Source organism: Electrona antarctica (genome assembly GCF_951216825.1).
Source record: "Electrona antarctica genome assembly, chromosome: 24".
NCBI classification, from domain to species: Eukaryota; Metazoa; Chordata; class Actinopteri; order Myctophiformes; family Myctophidae; genus Electrona; species Electrona antarctica.
In genome coordinates, this window is record NC_136803.1 from 15,891,285 (window position 1) to 15,913,925 (window position 22,641).

At 44.1% G+C, this 22,641-nt stretch overlaps 1 protein-coding gene across 1 annotated transcript in view; it reads left to right on the plus strand.

Annotated features, from left to right (window-relative positions):
- nlgn4xa (neuroligin 4 X-linked a) overlaps positions 1-22,641 on the plus strand; it is a 144,932-nt gene that overhangs the window by 109,720 nt on the left and 12,571 nt on the right. Inside the window, exons 3-5 of the mRNA XM_079495515.1 lie at positions 8,217-8,402; positions 13,842-14,164; positions 14,798-15,264. Coding sequence (XP_079351641.1) covers positions 8,217-8,402; positions 13,842-14,164; positions 14,798-15,264 — 976 coding nt within the window. The remainder of the gene's footprint in view (positions 1-8,216; positions 8,403-13,841; positions 14,165-14,797; positions 15,265-22,641) is intronic.

Here is a 22,641-nt window from a genome sequence, read left to right on the forward strand (position 1 = left end):
CTTTAACTGTGTATAAAAACTGCTCACTGACTCATGTAGCGCCGCAGTCTGTGGACATTCTGTGCTCGGAGCTGGGAGCAGCTGGTGCGGTGCCACCACGGCGCAATTTGTCCAAAGCCTTGCCACAGAAAAAGCGTGCTGCCCGTGCCAGCCTGGGCTGTCTGTCTCGCTGGCACAGCCACCGTGCCAGCTAGAGTAGAGTCGAGCAGCGGTCCGTGGCACTCGCGTTGCGGCGCTAAACGGCTTTTCACAGAGACAATTGTGTGAGTCACAAATCGTCCTTTGGAATGCTTGATTGAACGAGGGTCACAGAGAAAGGAGCGGTTTTCAAATGGGTTAATTTCAAGGACCCATGGTTTGATATACATCAGGCCTCCCGCTTGATAACAGTTTTTATCTCTGGGACTGCTATGCCGGAAATAACTAAACTGCTATGCTGGTTGAATGTTCCACTCAGAAAAGTGAGGTTTTTAGTCCTCATAGCTTAGTGTTTATTTATTTATAATGCTTTTTTAGTGTTCGCCAGTGAAAAACGGTAGTCGAGACAGACATTTTTCGTCAGAGGACCTCCTGTTGAACACCGATTATTATTTTCCCTTTCTGAAAAGTAGCCATTTTCCGCCTGACAGTGAGCATACTTCATCTGCATGATGATCTTGTGCTAGTGATTTAATGATGTTGCAGCACATTGAGTCATTGTTGACAGAGTACTGACACACACACACACACACACACACACACACACACACACACACACACACACACACACACACACACACACACACAGAGTACTGACACACACACACACACACACACACACACACACACACACACACACACACACACACACACACACACACACACACACACACACACACACACACACACACAGCCTCATTACAATAGCTTTGCAACCACTTTGTCGCTCAGCATAATTATTCTGTCGCTCGGATCCGCTGACGCAAGCTGTAACAAACCCTAGTGGGTTATTTACCAGTTCTGTTGAGTAAAAAGAAAAGAAACGTGCTTACAGTTATAGGGTTGGGAACCAGAACCAGATCCAACATTGAAGAACCTGGATTTGGTTCCATCACATTTGGAACCGTTTCTGGAACCGGTTTTATCACACTGTCGGAGAGAACTGGTTATGTGGACTTCATGTATGCTATACGATTATAGTGGTTCACAAAAAAATTAATAAAGTCAAAAGTAAATGTATAACTCAGAGTGTCAGTGTACACATGCAGGTCCGTTTGGTATATATTACAAAAAGCTAAAAGAGTTACAGACCTGTAAGAGTCCTACGTTGTACTTGGAGTGCCGTTGTTGGTAGGGTGGAACAGGGGTGCAATCATAGCTGCGGTGTCAAATTAAGCGCAGCATTGATTGCGTACAGCTGGCCTACAGGGCACCTCTCCACTGATTCGTCTATAGCAGTGGTTCTTCTCACACATTTGGCTGCGAACCCACATTTGAAAGGAACTTGGCATGGGACCCCCATGAGACAATAGAGGGTATGCGCGTGACATCATCATCATAACTGGAAGTTATGCAGGAATGCCTACTGAGTGGCAAAAACCTACTTTCTGGCCTTGAAAGCCCATACATACATCCAAACAGAAAAGTCCTATTTGATTGCATTAAATGACTTTAAACAACATTAAATGAACTTTGTCACTCTCTTTGCCACTGGATTTGCCACTCGATCTGCCATTCACTTTATGCATGTGCATACCCTCTATAGTAAAGATTTGATGTTCACAAAGCGTTGTCTCTTTGTGACTCTTGTGAGCTTGTAGATAGCCTATGTCTACATAGCCATAGATGGCCTGTCTAAATAGCCAAAAGAGGGCTTTGGGTGGGTGTAAACCTTTCCTCATTTTGCTGGGAGAGCCCCCTCGGACCTCCTCGAGGGCCCTGTGGGGTAAAGTCCCCGGACAGAGCCCACTTTGAGAACCACTGGCGTGTCCTGGTTTGAATGTGTCCCATTCAGACCAGGACAGGGCTCCATCCTACTGCCTTGTCTCTGCTTTGTCCGTTGCTTTGACCTACATTAAACCTGGCAGAGTCAACAATACCTAGGGGGGGGGGTGCGTGTGTACATTAATGTAGCATTAATGTAGCTGGTGCAGAATTAAGCATGCATTTAAAACCTCTGTGGACTGTGTGCTTCGACATGATCAGCAAGCTTTCTTTAATACAAGCAGGCGCTGCTCAGCGACGGTTAACTATGCCGACAGCCGACACTGCCTGGCGGCCCCACCCATGAGCAGCTATAGAGACGTTGGACTGTTTTAAAAAACGTTCTTAAGAGCAATGTTTAGCTGTAGATGACATTTGTTTCCATGACGCCATTACAAAGAAATAACACCTCGCTGAATTCAGCGATTCAGAATCAAGCATTCAAACCAAGCCATGCCGTAATTATCAATTACAATGAAATTATATAATTATGATTAAAAAATGGCCTTTCTGCATAATAGTGCTAGTAAATACATTCTGATGATAATACTAAGTCCAGACTCAAGAGCACATCTTCCACAGCGCTGGTATTGACCGTGAGCATCATGTGATCGTGTTTTGTTTGGGTATACAGTACCTCAGCCGTTTGAGCATCATGCCATCGCATTTAGCCTTGCTGTCGTGCGGTGCCAACATTGGTTTTTAAATGTTTCAAAAAGCAATTACGGAGAATCGATATCTGTAAATGTGTAATTGATTTCTCCAACCGAAGAATCCATGCGTCTCAACTGTCCTTCACGCGCCATCCGTGATTTGTTTAACTGCAGGGGACTGTACGGTACAGTCATGGATATATTAAGTTATTTTTTGTCAATGTCGCATTTCATTTTTCCTTTCAAAAGTTTGCACGAATCAGTTCTTTGGAATAAATTGGTATTTTGCCAGACAAAGACGGTTCTCTCAAACTAAATGAAATAACTAAATTGAACTACTTGTTGGAATGTTTTTTTGGTGGGATTTTGTCAACAAAACAAACAAACGGTCCCTTCAGAGGTTTTTGGATCAAGGACCAGCCCATGAACCGTATGATTAAAAGCGGCGGTGTTGCGCCAAGTTCATTTCACAATGATCTCATATCCCTCTCTACTCCCCGTCACCTTACCTGTACTGTCCCCGGTTCACAGTGAGGGGAAAGTAACTAAGTACCTTACGTGTACTGTCCCCGGTTCACAGTGGGGGAAAGTAACTAAGTACCTTACCTGTACTGTCCCCGGTTCACAGTGGGGGAAAGTAACTAAGTACCTTACCTGTACTGTCCCCGGTTCACAGTGGGGGAAAGTAACTAAGTACCTTACCTGTACTGTCCCCGGTTCACAGTGGGGGAAAGTAACTAAGTACCTTACCTGTACTGTCCCCGGTTCACAGTGGGGGAAAGTAACTAAGTACCTTACCTGTACTGTCCCCGGTTCACAGTGGGGGAAAGTAACTAAGTACCTTACCTGTACTGTCCCCGGTCACAGTGGGGGAAAGTAACTAAGTACCTTACCTGTACTGTCCCCGTTCACAGTGGGGGAAAGTAACTAAGTACCTTACCTGTACTGTCCCCGTTCACAGTGGGGGAAAGTAACTAAGTACCTTACCTGTACTGTCCCCGTTCACAGTGGGGGAAAGTAACTAAGTACCTTACCTGTACTGTCCCCGTTCACAGTGGGGGAAAGTAACTAAGTACCTTACCTGTACTGTCCCCGTTCACAGTGGGGGAAAGTAACTAAGTACCTTACCTGTACTGTCCCCGTTCACAGTGGGGGAAAGTAACTAAGTACAACTGTACTGTACTTAAGTAACATTTTGATGTATTGTACTTTACTTGAGCATTTCCGATTTCCAATACTTTTACTTCTACTCCACTGCATCTCAGAGACTATAGTATTGTACTTTTACTAGTTACTAGTTACTTTGTAGATTTTGATTATTATTTCAAATCATGCATTAACCACTTCAGCCCTGTATACATTTCGGCCTTTTGAAAATAGACGATCTACAAACTCTCAATGCATTGTGAGCTTGTTGAACCGCTATTTTCTAATGATTTTTTATACATCTGAAAACTGAGAAATGGGACATTCTGCCTAATGAGTACTTGCTTCTACTTTTGGTACTTTGAGTACATTTATTCTGCATTGCAAAAAAAACACTTAAAAGTAAAATATTTGAGTAGTATTTCCACCACTGCCTGGTTCACATGAGGACGCAGCTATAGCCCCCCATCCACCTCACCTCCCCTCCCCTCGCCCAGGTCCCGCTGGATGATCGCTGTGATCTGAGCCTTGAGGGCATCCCTCCTTCTGTCTCATTCTCCATCATGCAGTGTTGTCTGTGTCTGCTTATCCTTTAGACATTATATTGTATATATTGTTATATTATGTATAGGTCCATTATCTATTCGCCATTTGTGCCACGGACCAACATTTGATGAGATTTAGCCTCTCAGAGTCAGACCCAAGACCAAGAACATCAAAACAATTATTCTACATTCTCCAATTGTGTATAAATCTTGTAAATTAAACATCATGCAGATGTTTAATTTATCTCTTGAGAGCGAAAAGTGAAACCAAATGGATCCTTACGCTCCATCATTTAGCTGGGGATCACCTGGAGCCACTGGTTGAGAACCACTGATGTACTGTAGACAGAGTCATGCCTAGGGTCATCCGGCTTTACACCCCGGGTGTATAGCGCTTCGTTTATTAACGTAACTAATGGTTAGGGGCACCTCGTCGCGCACCCTAGCCCGCTTCGGAGCCTCTCGGTCGGGCTGGAATCCCGACGCGCTCCCTTCACCGGCCGCCCGGTGGTTCATAAATCCGGGCTGGGAAAAGTTGGACATTGGCTGTGGAGAGAATTACACAGCAGGGGACCAGGTCGACTAGTTCATTTGTAGACCTGGCATCCTATAGTGTGTATATACTGTAGTTTAAGTAAACGGATTGGTTTGATATTATATTGCTCTCTGGGTGTCGGTCTCTCTCTCTCTCTCTCTCTCTCTCTCTCTCTCTCTCTCTCTCCCCCTCCGAAGAAGAAGTCCTTTCCCCAGATCTCATTCAGTGGCGTGCCTCATAATGGCGTGAACATTTGTGAGGAGAATGCTCGGTCCTTGCCATGTATCCTCCAGGCAGGCACCAGTCGATCCGTCTCTTTTCCCCGTCCCTTTCTTTATCACATTTTAATGCATGCAGCCTATATTCAGCACGCCAGCGCTTTGAAATAGAGGCTTTGACTATAATCTCCACATATCCCGGGGAGAGGCCGGCGGGCCATTCTCCTTCTTGCCACAGAGCGGTGGGGTGGATGTAAGGGAGAAGGGGTAAAGGAGCGGTGGGGTGGATGTAAGGGAGAAGGGGTAAGGGAGCACGGAGCGGTGGGGTGGATGTAAGGGAGAAGGGGTAAATGAGTTGGCAAAGGAGGCAAAGAAATTGTTCTTAAGTAAAAGTACCAATACTAATAATATTATAATATGTAGATAATACTCTGTTACAAGCAAAAGTCCGGAATTAAAACATGTACTTGAGTAAAAGTACAAAAGTATTGGCACCAAAATGTACCTTAAGTGCAGAATGTATGTTTTCCAATGAAAATCTGTAGTGTAAGTTAATTGTATAGTGGAGTAAAAATGTTGTCTCTGAGATTTAGTGGACTAGAAGTAAAAGTGTAGAAATTTGGAAACACTCCAGCAAAGTACCTCGAAAGTGTACTTAAGTATAGTACTTGAGTACTTAGTTACTTTCCACCACTGTTGGAAGGGAGAAGGGAGACATTTTAGTCTAGTTTTTATTTGTTGACGCAATTGTCAGTATATTGAGTCACAGTTTTAGTCATAGTTTTAGTGGACGAAACTGGCGTAGACGCAGATTGGTGTCCCCCTGCCAGAGTTCCGTAACTCCCCATCTTCTCGTTCAACGGGCACAGATCTCCCAGCCATGCCAGCAATGCCAGCGCCTGGCACAGAGGACTGACCATCAGCCACACCCCCCCACCCTCCCTGGCAGCGACATTTAGAAAGCCACTTAATGGGTTTAGGGGACATTTGCTAATTGGTCGACAAGTTTTCCGATTGGGAGCATGTTCCGACTAGTGCCGTCCTTGTGTTCACGAGCAGTGGCCTAAATCCTAGTAGAGCGACAGTTCTCTGCTTGGCTACGTATGTAAGAACACAACAGTGACAAGAAAAACACCCCAAGGTTGATCATCATTATCATTATTATTACATAGACAAGTATTGAAATGCACATTAACACAACTGTCAGGTATTTAGTAATTATTTACCTGCTTTACTGACAGCGTTTTTTTGTCTTTTGAGATCCACAGATTAGATTTTAATTTTATCTATATGAAGCTACAGTACGTATCTATGGCATCAATGGATTCATATCATGAATAGTTTTAAAATACGTAGTGGGGGTCCCTGCTTCATCCATCTCTCCACTACGGAGGCCTGAAAAACGCAGAAGAACCATGAACGAATCCAAATCTAGACAGCAATATCAGTCAGGCAAATATTACCCTGGAATATGGATGCTAGTGTTCAAGTCATTAAAACCCCTTTATGGCCACTGACGTATTTGACGTAATGAAATCAATAAATCCCTTTTGGCCACTGACGTAATTGACGTAATCGATTGATTCCCAATAATCGGGAGCTTATTGTCGCAAAATGTAGCATTTTTTAGCTAATTTGGCTAACGGCCGATGTAATCTTCCTAAAACCGGCCGAAAATCCGCGCGTGCACGGTCGATCACACACGCGCGTGATCGCGCATGCATCGCTGCGTAAAATGCGATGTTTTGGGCTTGATTAGAGCTTAATTTGACTTAGTTATGAAAAATACGATGATAGCTTAGCATTCCGGACATCTGAGAGTGTAACACAGTAGCAAAGCTACTGCCGGATATTTTGATCCAAACCGGAAGTGGTCATCGTTCACTCGCTCTCTTTGGTCAGAATCGGCAAAATGGTGACGTTACCGCCACCATCAGGACTGATTGTCCCAATACTATAGTCTTGCCCCGTCAAAATGAGATATAGTGTGTATATCGCGGATTTTTCTATTGGCATTAAAATGACAAATTAAACATTTGAAAAATGCTGGCTGAAGGCACATTAATTAGTTAATTAGGTATAGCAATAAGAGGGTTAATAATGTATATAGTATTTTGTTTTGTTTGTTTGTTTGTTGTCTTTTTAAAGTTCATATCACACAAAAGGTCCCCCCTCCTGTATTAACTCCGAGGACCCCCTCTGTTGAAGACCCATGTTTTATGAGAATGAGAAATATAACACAGGTTCTGATGTTTTCCACACTATTTAAATGTCCAGCATTTAAAAGCATCTGTTGTTGTTGTGTCAAAGTTTGAAGGATATTTTTTGCGGTCGTCATTATTGAGCTCAGGTTACCCCGCTGTTATGAATCCAAGACTAGGATGTCAGACCCAGAGATTACACAGCGGTGTGTTTCACTGAAGGAGCTGTCTAATGGGGGCGGCAGTGGCTCATGGAGGTGGAGCGGACGCTTGGGAATGGGGATGTTTCCCGGTTTGTTTCCTCCTGCCTTAGTTTCAGAGTGTCCTTGAGCAATTAAGGCACTGAACCCCTAACTGCTCCCACATAATGATGTGAAACTATGCCAGGCACAGCTTGGTGCCTGGCATGGTTTCCTCTGCCATCAGTGGTATGAGCTTATCGATCAGCTGTTTTCACTACTTTTGTAAAACAAAGTAGGGCTTTAAAGGTATATTCAGTGATTTGACTTAATCTAAATATCACTTATTTTTTCTTTTTTTCTGGATAATCCTCCCTACTATAGAGTGTGCTGACCATATAAGGAGTTCCTCCCTGTCCCCAGTGAGCCCCTGGGGTCAAAAAACCCTAGTTTCAGTTTTGGTGGCGGGTGGCAAAGCCTTCATCCAATCAGGATGAGAGGGGCCTTCCTCCAATCATGATCGACTGGGGTGCACATGCTGTTGGCCTGTTGCACTTCCCCCCACTGTAGAGCGTGCATGTGCACATTTTGTTACCGGGGCGGACTGGGTGGTTTTCCAAATCACCCAAATCACTGAATGCTCCTTTAATTTACAAAAAAGAAAACAATGAAGTTTGTTCTTACGTTTTTGTTTCAGTGGGGTTTTTTTTTAAACGTCATTTGAATGTTTTCTCACTCGACTCCCCTCCCCTCTCCCCTCCCTCTGTGTGTGTCCAGGCTTCCTAAGCACAGGCGACCAGGCAGCCAAGGGGAACTACGGGCTGCTGGACCAGATCCAGGCGCTGCGGTGGATCAAGGAGAACATCCAGGCCTTCAAGGGAGACCCCAAGAGGGTGACCATCTTCGGCTCGGGCGCCGGGGCGTCCTGCGTCAGCCTGCTCACGCTCTCGCACTACTCGGAAGGTATGGGCCCGAGCAACCATGCACGCTCACACGCACGCACACGATCTGGTATTTTCAAAATATCTTCATAAATTTAGGACATTTGCTACCTTGTTAAATGGGACATTCTGCCTAATGACCGTCCTCGTCCTTTTCTCAAATTCTGCTGTACATTTGGGGACATTTGGCCCTCCCCGCTCTCTTTCTGCCTTTCTTTGCATTTACAGAATCTCTCTCTCTCACACACACACACACACTTTTCTTCCTACGTCACTTTTCATTGAATTTAGACATTGATTAATTGCACTGCGAATGATTTTTCATTTAGTCGTGTCGTTACTGGAATGTGACAGAATGTGAATGTATAGGAGCTGACTGCCACTCTGTTGCAGACAGAGACACGGACACGTCAGGCTCCATAGCTCACACATTTCTTGTGGCTTAGTCATTTCATCTGCACACTTGCAGACACTGTATACCTTTTGTCCCGTTTGTCATTCGTCTGGTCAATATATATATATATATTCTATAGGGTCCCCACGCTCTGTGGGACGTGCTTGGAGTGTCACCCAATTCAAATTGAATGCCCTGAGAAGCAAAGGCTGTGCGGAATCCCAAAATAGAAACTAAAATGGGAGAGAGGGAGAGAGGGGAAGAGAGGTGGGTTATCGCTCTGAAGAGGAGGCGGTGGGAACACGCGAGGTGTTTCTGATAAGCACCGCTTCATCGAGTCGCATGGGGCCCGCTTTTAACCTTCATTACTTTTACCAAGAGCTGAGCTGTACAACGTTAGTCCTCAAAGTCTGGTCCGGGGTCCCCACAGGGGTCTTTGAGGAGGAACAGTTTACCTACTTACAGTACATTGTAAGCCACAATGTAAGGGGAGATTTGAAAAAACAGACGAAAAATATGCGTGGTTAAGTGGCGTTACAACATGGCAACAGGGTTCAGCCCTTGTTCCGCAGGCTGATGGTTGCCAGGTGAAAACTGTTTCAGAGGTCTGCAGACATTTCGGAGGTGGATAACATATAGTATTTTAATAGTGATTTTAAGTACGTCAGGTGGCTTCCCACACAGATCAGCCTCGCAGAAAGCAGAAAGCACGCATCCTGCAATCCGCAAGAAAAGGTGGGGATAAAAGAGTGCTGCATTAAATGGGAACAGATAGCTAGCCATCCTATCATCTGGGCACCCAGATCTACGTTGATTCCTGAAACAGAGGATCAACAACTAGTTCTTTTTCACATCTTTGGATTACATGAGAGTCTTTAGGGAGAGACGAGGCTGACCCGACCAGCCGGCGATGAGCTGAAGAATGGTTTTCAGGGCGAGGCGAGCACCATTTCCTCGTGGAGTCACAAGTGCACCTTTCCTGTGGAAACGCAGCCTCTGTTCTTCTCTCAGGAGAACTCCCCGGGGTTTACTTTTGAAGCAATTGCATGCAGACTTATTCTGTCCATTGCATCTTTCCCCTGCCATTTAGCACTCAGAGAAAGCAAAAACCAGCAAAACAAGGTGCCTTTTGGGAAATAGAATGCATGCACTCGCTTTGAAGTAGGGAGAAAAGTTCACCTAAACTACATGTATTACACTGTAAACATCCCATTGGGTTTCAGGAGCGTTTTTTTTTCTACTCTAAAGGTTGTCATTCATGGTCACATCTTGTGTACAAAGATACAAAAGATTGCAACTTATTTTGTTGGGAAATAACTTTTAGGGTAGGCTAAAATGAACATAACTTTGTTATAGCCTATTTGCTTTGCATGGCATATTGCGTTCTAGCAAAGTGAGTTAATATACAGTAGCATCAAAATCAGTTGAACCACTTTAACTTTATTTTATCCTTCAGCTATTCAAAGATAGCCGATGGACAAGTGCACAACGTGGTGCAACGACACCCACTGCTATTTTTGAAGAAAAAACATATTGTGAAACCTTTTCAATATTTTGAATACAAATCTTCTACTTTGCACAAAGCCTTTTCAGATGGGGGTCCACTGCCAAATAAATATACATTTATGGGTCGTTCACATGTTTGAGAACCAGTGCATTACATAATAAAGCATTACAGTATGGTATGTAACGCATTATCTTTCCGTTGGGGTCTAGCAGTAGCAGTATAATTTTGAGAGAAGTCAAGAGGCATACCGTAGGGTTATTTAAGAGTGCGTACCATCTGTGTCATTATAGATTTTTGCGTTGGCTATAATAATCAAATTAGACGATATACAAGCTCACAACGCGTCACTTTGTGCTGTGCAATTGTCCTTGGAATTGAAGCTCACTTCAGCCTGATGTTCCTTGCAGATGTCGCTATTTCACCTTCTACCGGTCGCAATACTGTACATCATAATCTCAATTTAAGTCAATGAGGTTTTGGGGCTAACTTTACACCTTACCGGTATGTTATTACCTTTAAACCTTTTCAATCACTAGTTTAAAGTATATTTTAAATCGGCATGATATGCGTTTAGTAAATTATGGTCCCATTCATTTGAAAATGTATGATAAAGTAGGGTGTGATTTTGGCATTAGTGGTTCTAACTAGAAGGTAGTACCTTCTGACTCAGGTTTGAAAGGAACTGGCATTCCTCCCGTCCGTCTAACCGTATGGGGGGATGTCAGCGCTCCGTTGCTGCTAACTAGGCCTTGTGGGAGATACGTCTGCTGCTGTGTGCGCTCATAGAGCACACTTTTCAAGTCGCCCTGTTTGAGTCACCACAGTGGGTTTTCTAGAGGGTATAAATGGCACAAAGTAAGTACCGGTACATAGAGTAAAAAAGGAAAACATACTGTATGCTGTATTACACAGTATGCACGCAAGTGTTCGTCGTGGCCTATTTGCCGAATGGTGGTCGGCTAAACTTTAGCCGACTGCATGCTTAAGCCGCTAAAGCCACGTTATTCCCAGTATTCAGCAGTGGTATAGAAGAAGTACTTTTTTCCACTTAAAAGAAGAAGTAAAAGAAGCAATACTACAATGTAGAAGCACACAGTTAAAAGGTGTGGTGAGCTTGTAAATCTGCAATTTTCACAATAGTTAATAGTTATTTTAAGGAACATATTGCTTATAATTACGCATTAGATGCCTCTCCTAATGCGTAATTACTCGCAAATGTTGCTTAAATAACCACGGTTATTGCATAACCTCCAGCTATTTTAAGGAACATATTGCTTATAATTACACATTAGGAGAGGCATCTAATGCATAAATACTCGCACATGTTGCTTAAATAACCACGGTTATTGCATAACCTCCAGTTAACAAAATGTAATCAGCTCCTACATTCCAAGTGCTTATCAGGGTGGGGGGTCCCCAGTTCACATAGAGAGGTCACAGCCTATAAAGTGTCAAATAATGGACATACTCAAGTAAAGGAAAACTGTAGTTAAGTACGGTACTTCAATAAATGTAATTCCGCCACTGATTGTGGCCTATTTGCCAAATGGCAGTCGGCCAAAGGCCCAAAGCCACATTATCCCCCATGTATTCAGAACGTTGAAATTGCCTGAGGCAGCCTTGCAGCGTGAACAAAGAATTATATATCTGTATATTTTTCTATCCCGTTTTCACTCGTTAGGGACCAAGGTGATTCTGTATGGAATCTTCTTGGCTTTTTTCCCACATGCAGAGACGAAAGCGAGACATCGTTGTACACAGCTTTGACTCGGTGCTGCTTCCAGCATCGTTTTTCATAGATAGATACCGTTGTTCTGACTTTGGTCATTCCTCGGCTCGCTTTCAGAACAAAAGCACGACGGAACCGAGCACCTATTAGCGCAGTGGTGTTCCTGTCGAACAAACCACTAACAAAAGGAGAGAGAGAGAAAAAAAACACAATACTCCAGGTGTCCCAATTTACTCTCTCATGCGTTCACTCCCTGTGTCTTCTTGGCTAATGTGAAGTCTCAAAGCTGAAACACTCTCAACATGGGGTCCGGGTACCACCTCGGGGTCCAAATGGACAATTACGGGGTCTGTACAAATACAAATGGAACCAAATGGACTCTGCTGCTACAGTATATTCTGTTAGTAATCATTGCTATTAGAATGTTTGTTCAGTAACCGGGGTCTCCCTGTCTCTCCAGCTCTTTAGTAAACACAACAACAATTTACTAAAATGTACTAATTTACTAAAGCATTTTCAGGTGGGTTGCCAATTTCAGCCAATCAGATTAGAGTACCCATTTATCTTTAATGGTGTTCCACTTCCAAATACGGCCAAATACACACAATGTGGGGGTCCTTGGCACAAAGGTCTCAATGGGTTATACCAGTGGTGATTGTCGGTCGGGTCACCCCTGTAAATAACTTTTTCATCCAAGGCACACCTGAAGGACATTGTTACTTTATAGAACCTTACGTTTATGTCATATTACAGCACGTAAATGTGTAAACCCCTTAGATACACTATAGGTGTCACAGTGGTTTCCATTAGGACAGATTTCAGGACATACTTCAGACATTTAACCACTTGAACCCCAGCATCCCGATCAGCTATTTTTGGCGAGGAGGTTTGGTGGTCCGTCCTACTAAGTAGAGAGGGTTTAAGTGGTTAAACAGAAGTGATATTGAGGCACCCCTAGGCTTGTGTCACCGTAGCCTGAAAGAGACCTAATGGTTTTCTGGGCATGGAGGGACTTCTATTGGTTCACCAATCCATTATGTGCCCACCTCCCTACCCCCCGCGCGCCTCTGCTCCCGACACACAGTCGTGAACACTCAGAGCCATAGAGTAAGACAGAGTTACGACATTGAGGGGGCAGAAAACAGCCTGGTCACGTGGTTCATGTACTCGTGCGAGCCCATAGACTCCAATGGATTCTGTAAACTTCTGGTTGTCCCTTTCAAAGGGACAAACCAATACGTCTACAGTATGTAGAAGAGCCTGGCCCCATGAATTGAAGGGAGTTGTCGTAACTTGTCGTCTTACCCTATGGCTCTGTGAACACTGACATCACCACATTTGGAGTGACGCCCCTCTCTATTGGTCAGCAAAAATAAAAGGTTCACTCCACTCGTATGCCAGTTCTCATGCATGTCTCGCCCAGGCGTTTTTCTCTCTGAGGCTAGCATGCCGTGACGGCACCCACTTTGAGAAACCCTGGGTTACACAGCGATCCCATTGATAGTAGACTATCAGTAGTCTCGCGTAGACAGACAACTATTCCACAATCTCTGAATGCTATATAGAGTCTGGAACTACACCTTGTGAAATCCGAGTAAGTAAGCTGCCATTTCCGTTCACGAACATATATTTTAAAATATCTTTAGAGCCGAAGACAAAACCGAAGTCGGGAGGAGGCTCCACTTCCGCTTTATACTTGACTCATGATAGAACTTCCTGACTGTATGACGGAAGCATTTGGAAATTGCGAGAGGCAACAGTCTGGCAAACGCAAGACTAGACGTCTATCAGTAATGTGCGTGTCCTCCTCCTCGTCTCTCTCTATGTCCAGATCTGTTCCAGAAGGCCATCATCCAGAGCGGCACGGCTCTCTCCAGCTGGGCGGTCAACTACCAGCCGGCCAAGTACACGCGGGTGCTGGCCGAGAAGGTGGGCTGCAACATGCTGGACACCATCGACCTGGTGGAGTGCCTGCAGAACAAGAACTACAAGGAGCTGATCGAGCAGTACGTCACGCCCGCCAAGTACCACATCGCCTTCGGGCCTGTGATCGACGGCGACGTCATCCCCGACGACCCGCAGATCCTCATGGAGCAAGGGGAGTTCCTCAACTATGACATCATGCTGGGCGTCAACCAGGGCGAGGGATTCAAGGTAATTATTATTATTATTATCAGCATCATTATTATTATCCTTAGCATTATTTATCATCATCTTCATTGTTATCATCATTACTATTATTACTATTTTACTACTTTTGTTGTTAGAGATATAGTCCCCATATATATTTATTGGCAACTTAATTCAAGCTTGGTTGTAGCTTGCAGGAAGGCCACTCGACAAGCCACCTGGGTTTTTTTTTTTGCCTTTCCAGCACATCATGTTTAGATTTTTCTTTCCATTGTATTGCCTTTTTCTTATTTCTCATCATCTTTTTATATGCAAATAAACTAAACTAAACTAAGGTATACACACATTCAAGGTTCAGCCTAACCTCATTTCCCCCGGCCCAAGAGGAAGGCCTGGTTACGACCCTTAGAGCACTGTAGTCTGGTGTAATTTACATATCGTAAACTTTTTTTTCCTGTTTTTACTGCATAAAATGTCCTTTTGTACTCTGTTTCCTTTGCTATAATGTCCATGGTTCCAAATGGACTCTTACACGTCTGTGACTTAGAGTTATAGGGCTCCTTCAAATGTAAAAGATTGAGAACCACTGTTTTATGTAAAGCACATTGTAACCTTGCGGTCATATATTGTTGAAATATAAATGACCTTGCGTTGCAGTTTGTGGACGGCATCGTGGATAGTGAGGACGGCGTGTCGGCCAACGACTTTGACTTTGCCGTGTCGGACTTCGTGGACCACCTGTACGGCTACCCGGAGGGCAAGGACACGCTGCGCGAGACCATCAAGTTCATGTACACCGACTGGGCCGACAAGGAGAACCCGGAGACCCGCCGCAAGACCCTGGTGGCGCTGTTCACCGACCACCAGTGGGTGGCGCCGGCGGTGGCCACGGCCGACCTGCACGCGCAGTACGGCTCGCCCACCTACTTCTACGCTTTCTACCACCACTGCCAGAGCGACATGAAACCCAGCTGGGCCGACTCGGCGCACGGCGACGAGGTGCCCTACGTGTTCGGCATCCCCATGATCGGCCCCACCGACCTGTTCAACTGCAACTTCTCCAAGAACGACGTCATGCTCAGCGCCGTCGTCATGACCTACTGGACCAACTTCGCCAAAACCGGGTAAGGTTTTTCCTTACCCGCTAGTGCTTTATACTGTAGGTCGGTCGGTGGGGTATCAAAGTGGGGTCCGTTGGGGACCCTCACGGTTCCTTGAAGGGGGGGTTCCAAAAGGACTCTTACATGTCTGTAACTCCGACATGGGTACCAATGGAACCAAATGGACGGGTCCTTCTGGTTCCATTTGTACACTGTCAGAGTTATGGAGGTCCTTCCTTGAAATAAATACAAAAGTTTGAGGTGGAAGTTATAGTTAAAGGAGCATACCTATGCCCATGAGTAACTGTCAATTCATAATTATGACTGCAGTCCATCTTCCAAAGCATGCCATGCCATGTTAGATTTTTCAGGAAGCCACTGGTTTGCTTTAATTTACAAACAGCATTTCAATTCTGCATGTAATGAGGCAATAACAAAACGAGTCAACTTGCAACAATTTGAAACTTGGTTGGTTATCCAACACATATTGGTGTTGGCGGAAATGGTCCCTGGAGAGAGCGAGAAAAAAAGCATTAATTTTGTACAAAAATCGAGTATCCATGGCATAATGATTAACTGCACAATGCTGTCAGTAGGCAAGCTTGTATTGGTATTGGCACATTTAATTTGCTGGTTTCCGTCCAGGTTTGAATGCATTGTGAGCCCACACAAGTAAACAGCCCACTGTGGGAGTGAAGCTAAAGGGGAGGGTCATTTAAAGCAAACAACAGCTTGTGCTGCTACTACAGCAGTTCATGAGGGGTTCTGTCCTCTGCTTGTACACTTTTGTTTTGTATTTAGGAGGACTGGAGGAGGGGGGGGGGGTCATAGTCGCATACGGGGGTGTTTGTTTCACATTGCATATTTGAGATTAGGTATCAGAATGTTTGCAGACCCAGTCAAACTGACAACTCCCTTAAGGTGAATAAATCACAGTGCGCTACGTGGTGTGGGCATTCTCTGCCTTTTGTTCTCCTGGCCGCCTGGCATGCGGTCAGTGCCAGATGGAGCAGTGGGGGGGGGATTGGCTGCCTTATCGACAGGTTGGAAAGGTTCCTTTCTCTGAGTGCACTCCCCACCACCACTCTCCCACTGCAGCTTCAAATAAATCGGCACACTGAAAGTGAATTCATCACTGGCGGGAGCGTGCCCCTTTTTCTTAAGTCTCTCCCCTCCCTAGACCTTGCAAAGAATCTTGTGTCTTGTGTTGAATCGTGGTGGATTGATGTTTTGAAACTTTTGCAAGAGTCCTGACTTGCCCTTAGAGATGTGCCGAGATCGTCATCCTTTTGCACTGCATAGATTCTACTGTTCTGTACCATGGGTCTCCATGGAACATTTTGGATTTTCTGTTTTACACACCATTACAATGTTATTATTTTGAGCATATACTGCCTGTCAAGTCTCCAGGTTTTCTTCAGAATATGTATGACACTGATTTACTACGACACTATGGCATATTATTGATTCCGCTAGTAATAGTGGTTCTCAAACATATTTTTATAAGGACCCCCAATGGTCCCCCATAACTCTAAGAGTGTACACATGGAGCCGAAAGGACCCGTAGGGTCCATTCGGCTCCATGTGTACACTCTCAGAGTTACAGACCTGTAATGGTCATTATGGGCTATCTCTTAAATGTTTTTTCTGGTAATATCATTTTGTATGTCCACCACAAACCAGCATAGCGATGACCCCTGTTCTGCACTGTAACCTTGGACGTACAATCTTTACGCTCGTCGTGAACGGAATATTATAAAAGAAGCTGTTTCCACACAAGCTATTGCAAGGTAGCGCTGGATATGTTACTTACAGGTTCATCCCAAGTGCAGTACATGCATCAGCGTACGCGCTAATACTTTCCCACATTCGCTTCACCTGTTCATGCTGCTAAAACATAGCACCTACCTCAAGAGGAAGTGTGGGGTAAAGTAACTAAGCACATTTACTCAACTACTGTACTGAAGTTTTTGAGGTATTCTTTTTACAAAACATACATTACCCACTCAAGCCCTAAATACATTTCGGCCATTTGAAAATAGCCAATCTACAAGCTCACAATGTGTCACGATGCGACACATTGTGAGATTGTAGATCTGCTATTTTCATTAGTTTTCATTTATTTGAAAACTTGTGAGATGGGACATTCTGCATACTGAGTAGTGATTACTTTATACTTTTGGTACTTTAAGTACATTTAGATACCAAATACAAATACTTTAGTGCCGTATTGATTACTTCAGTAAAACTATGCGAGTACTTTTTCCCACCACTGCCAAGGAGGACGTGGATAAACAGATCGGCACAGCGTGCCGGTAGGAGTCCTCCCCGACAACGAGACATTGCATTTAGCAGTCCAATCGTCTCGGCGTGCCTCCAGCATCATATTTTAAGCTACAAGCGATGCAGGAGTGACATATTTATGCAGCATATGTTTTTCCCTCCACGCCAACAGGCCTTAAGTGAAACTCCTGCCACATGTTTAGCATGTGTACGCACGCCCGGCGCCTCGCGGCGACAGCAGATTCCATAATCACACACATTTTGAAATATGTTTTTTTTTTTTTTCCTATGTAATGTCATGGCTCATTAACGCAGACCAGGCAAGGTGGAGGCGGTAGCCGTAACAACATGTATTTAAAACACGCAGGCAGGCAGGCAGGCAGGCAGGCAGGCAGGCGCACACACACACACACACACACACACGGTGAACCAGTTGTCTGGGGACCACCATTGGTCCATTTAAAGTAAACCAATGGTCATTGTACTCCCTCAAGAGGTATTACTTAATTTTCAAAAGAAAAGTCTACATAATTAGAGAATGTAGAATAATTGTTATTTTGATCAACATTTGCCTGTTACTGAATCTCTCCTAATTGTACCAGCATCAATTCAGCATGTAATTACATTTTGGGTCTGAGTGGCTAATGGCCCTATATTTTCGTCAGCACCCCTTATACCTAAACGTCTTTGCTTCTTTTTTAGAAGAAGTTGAGGGATACGAGGTAAGGCACTGACGAAGATAGGACCATAGTTCTCATCAGATGGTGGTCCGTGGCTCAAATGCCGAATAAATAATGGCCCTTAATATTCAAAGGGTTGAAAACCACTGCCATACACTAGATGCTCGAGGCAATCATTGCAAGGCACCGCAACATGCTCGACAGGAGCGGTTAGGGGTTCAGCGACTTGCTCAAGGACACTTCGGCACCATTCCCAGACGTCCCGACTCCCTCGTGATCCTCTACTACAGCCACTTATCGTACGTTGGTTTTCACACTTCCAATAGCGCTGGAAGTAGGCTGCCCCATTTTCTGTTTTTTCCCCCCCCCCACACATTTTCCACCTAACACAATGTGGAAATGCTCTGTTGCAACTAAAAGGCCTGTATTAGTTAACTCTTTTCTGAGGACTTCTTTAACGCCTTTTTAATGAAATCCCGCACCGCCAACGACGCCTTTAAGGTGTTAATTAGTGCTTTATTTAATGATAAAATCAAGTTGGCGTACCGCTAATCAAAGCTCTCGTCGAGCGGCAGCTCCATGTTCGATTCCCCTTCAGCCTCAATGCATTTAAAATCGATGAAGGTGGTGGATGAGGCCTTTCTGGAGTTCAAATCACGCTGGATAAATAAAGCGACTGTGTTTAGTGGCTCAATAGCTCTTCCCCATGACCGCGCATCTAAAATATGAATGCTTCTAAAGACTCTTAGCCAGTGATTTGTTCAATTAGCACGACCACCTCCGCCATTGCGGAGGTTGAGTTAAAGTACTCGTCATGCTCAATAATGTCCCATTTAGTTGTTTATTTCTTTTTTCTTTCTTTTTTTGTGGTGGTGTCGTATCGTGGGCTTGTAGATTGGATATTTAAAAAATAATAATCTTACTCGAGTCGCCGCAAATGGGACTCTAGACTCGACTCGGACTCAAGCTCAATGACTCTCAATGACTCGAAGAGTATCGACGAGTCATTACCGTATTTTTTTACCCACATTAATGAGTAAAATGCCCGAAAAAATATCAAATCCCATCCCTTTTCTTTCCTCTCCTGCATCTCAATTGCGCAAATGAACCTCAGCTGTGCAGAGCTCAGCTGATTTCATTCCACAGTGAGTGGCGAGGCCAGCACAAACTGATGCAAGTAGAGCCTTTCATCATAACATTTAAATATTAAAACGGAGAAACTAAACACATATATATCAGCTATCCAACTTGTTTTAACTTTGCACCTCACGATACGATATATATCGCGATATTAGGCCCTCGATAACGATAATATCCCGATATTCGATATTTGCGATATATCGATATATTGTATGGAATTTCAGCAACGATATATCACGATATCTGCAACTACAAAATACTTGGAACTGAAAAAAATGCTATTTTCATGCTCGGACACAGGGAGGGACACACACATAGCTGTCTATAGGAGTGGTTGCACCACTCAAACACAAAATTAATACTCCATAAACTCCCCCTTTGACTCATACCCTAATCATAATACCTCAAACACTACCAACTGGACTTGTCCACTGCTGAGGAAATGCATTCTGCACTTTGTATTCCCACAAAGCTGTTTGGACAAATCACCATCCAGTAATTCAGTACTTCTGTTGCTGTGGAATGTGAGAGTGGGATTTGCTTTATTTTAGCTGTCATTTCCTCCTTTTCTAAACATGTTGTTCATCACTTCATTGTCTCCACCAGGCCGAAGGCATGGGGAGAGAGTATGTTTTGCACTCCGTCCGTGTGTCCGTGTGTCCGTCCGTCCTTCCGTCCGTCCTTCCGTCCGTCCTTCCGTCCGTCCGTTACCAGCTAATCTCCGGCACCGTTAACCCGGTCGATGCCAAACTTTGCACACACACTCCCTGGATGCCAACGATGAACCTCTGCCCCACATTTTCCAGAACGGCCTGTTATAGCGCCACCATGAGGCAGCTTTTCACATTTTTACCTAAAACTGCACCGATCTGCGAGAAACGTTGCATGCACACTCCCTAGAGGCCAAGGACAAACCTTTGACCTGCATTTTCCGCATCTGCCTTTTATAGCGCCACCAGGAGGCCGACTTTTGTAAAACACAACAGATTCTGTCCAAAAATCTCACAAATCGTTACACAGTATCTCTATGGTCATGTGCTCAAGTCGGATCTGTCCGATATTTCATATTCCATCCTAATTGACTATAATTGGCTTTCACAGTTTGCAAGATTGCCCCGTTTTTAACAAAAGCCTCAAATCATGAACGCAGCATGCAATTTACGTGAAATCTTTCACACATTTTCTTACTAGGCTGAGGAATATATCCCACCCTTTTCACATTGGCCTGTTATAGCGCCACCAACAGGTTGATTTTTGCAAAACACATTTTTGGAACAAAATGCCTCAAATCATCCAATTGCCATTAAAGGCGTATGAAGAAATGCACATGCACATCGGTACACATGATCTCTGTAGTCATGTGATCAAGACGAGTCTGTTGGATTTCTCAGATTGTACACTGATTGGCTAAGATTGCCTTCCAAAGTTTTCAGGAGTGGCCCGTTTTGTACAAAATGCTGCACATGTCCTGCTCATCCAGAATTGTTGCAAAAACAAATAAAAAAAAACATCCTCCTAAACATTTTGCCAAACATCACACACACTCCTATCCTCCTGGTGGAGACCTGTGCCCGGAAGGGCACTTTTTCTAGTTATGAACATTATTTTATTAAATTCGATATTGATTATTTATCGCGGGAGGACGTATCGATATATCGATATTTCAGCACACCCCTAATACACGTTCATTTTAAAGGACGGTGTTTGAAGACGGTGTTTGTGTCCCCCGCCCCACCCACACACTCAGTTTCAGTTTATTTTTATTTATAGTGCAACTTCACCCCAAGGGGTCTCTTCAAAAAACAAAATGGCACAATAACATAATAGCAAGGAAACACTCGCTACATACACTCTAGCAGCATTGGAACAAGCACACACTCTTTACCTTTTGTCAGAAGCTTTTACATGGCGGCAGCGTCGTGGTACAAAGGCACAAATTAAATCAGAAATGTGGATGGCAGAAAATCCACCAAGGACAGCGATTCTTTTTTTCCAAAATATTTTTTGTGGCTTTCGCCTTTATTTTATATTTTTTATAGAGGGACAGACAGTAGGCTGACAGGAAATGGGGAGAGAGATGGGGGGGTGACATGTAGTAAAGGTCGTAATGTTCTGTCTGATAAGCTTTATTATTGATATCAAACCGGATCGCTGATTTCTTTATTTCTTTATTTTTTGCTTGGCCTTTCCTTCTTTAGCGATCCTAGACTGGATTGCGCAACCCGCTGCCGTCCACCTCCCATTATACAGGCTGACTAAAAAGCTGAATAACTCGAAATCTATGGAGCTCTCCATGGTTTGGATAAAACACGCGATATTCGGAGGTCTTTGCTGATTATCCGGTGGTCTAGATGGAAACATTGGTGCTTTCTAGAGCAAGGATGGCTTCATTTTAGCTCGCTAGCATTGACGCTATTTATTTATCATTTAAGATGGACGCCCAAACAGGATGTTAGTCCAGCATGTGCTACATTGAAAACGGCACGGCAGGCTGCGGTTGGCTCTGTGTCCAGCAGGAGGCAGCGGAGGCAGCATAAGTTAAAAGCTTCCGTAGGCATCAACCATTATATAGATGGAGTATACGTTGGGGTACGTGTATATATACGGACCTGGGATATGACGCCACCTAGCGTCGACGTCCGTATATATACGGACTTGGGAAAAAAAGAGTTAAACACTACGTAAAGTTCACTGCATTAACATCAAGTTACATATTCTGTATGTTGCCCACCATGCCCACGTAATGTTACACAGTACTACCTACAGGCTTATTTGGTTACAAAAATGTTTAGTTGTAACCTATATTCCATCGCGCGTCGTGCATCATTGATTATGTTGTGTCCAAAAGAACAGATCTGCAAGCTGTCACCACGCTATGAAACGGCGTGTCGACAGCTTGTGTGTCTGTTATTTTGGATATTTAATAGCCTATTTAAAGTTGTCACTTGTCAGTTGTCACGACGATTTTGGAACATTGCACGAATAAGATTAATGGAAAAAGGTTATATAACTCTGGTGTTACTTCAGTGTAAACTAAATGGAGATATACTTCAGACTCCTGACTTGGAAATGGAGCCATGAGAAGTTTGGAACTTTAACAAGCCAATGTGAGTAGTACATTGTGCCTTTCCTCCTGAAACTGGCTGTGGTGACTAACAGCGGGGAATGTCGGTGCAGTGCGCAATTGTCATTGATTTGATTGATACTTAATATAGACGCAAAGAGCGGCGGAGCCTAAATTATGTAACTATAGGCTTATAGTCTACTATTCTGATAAACAATCATTCTGTGCATTTTT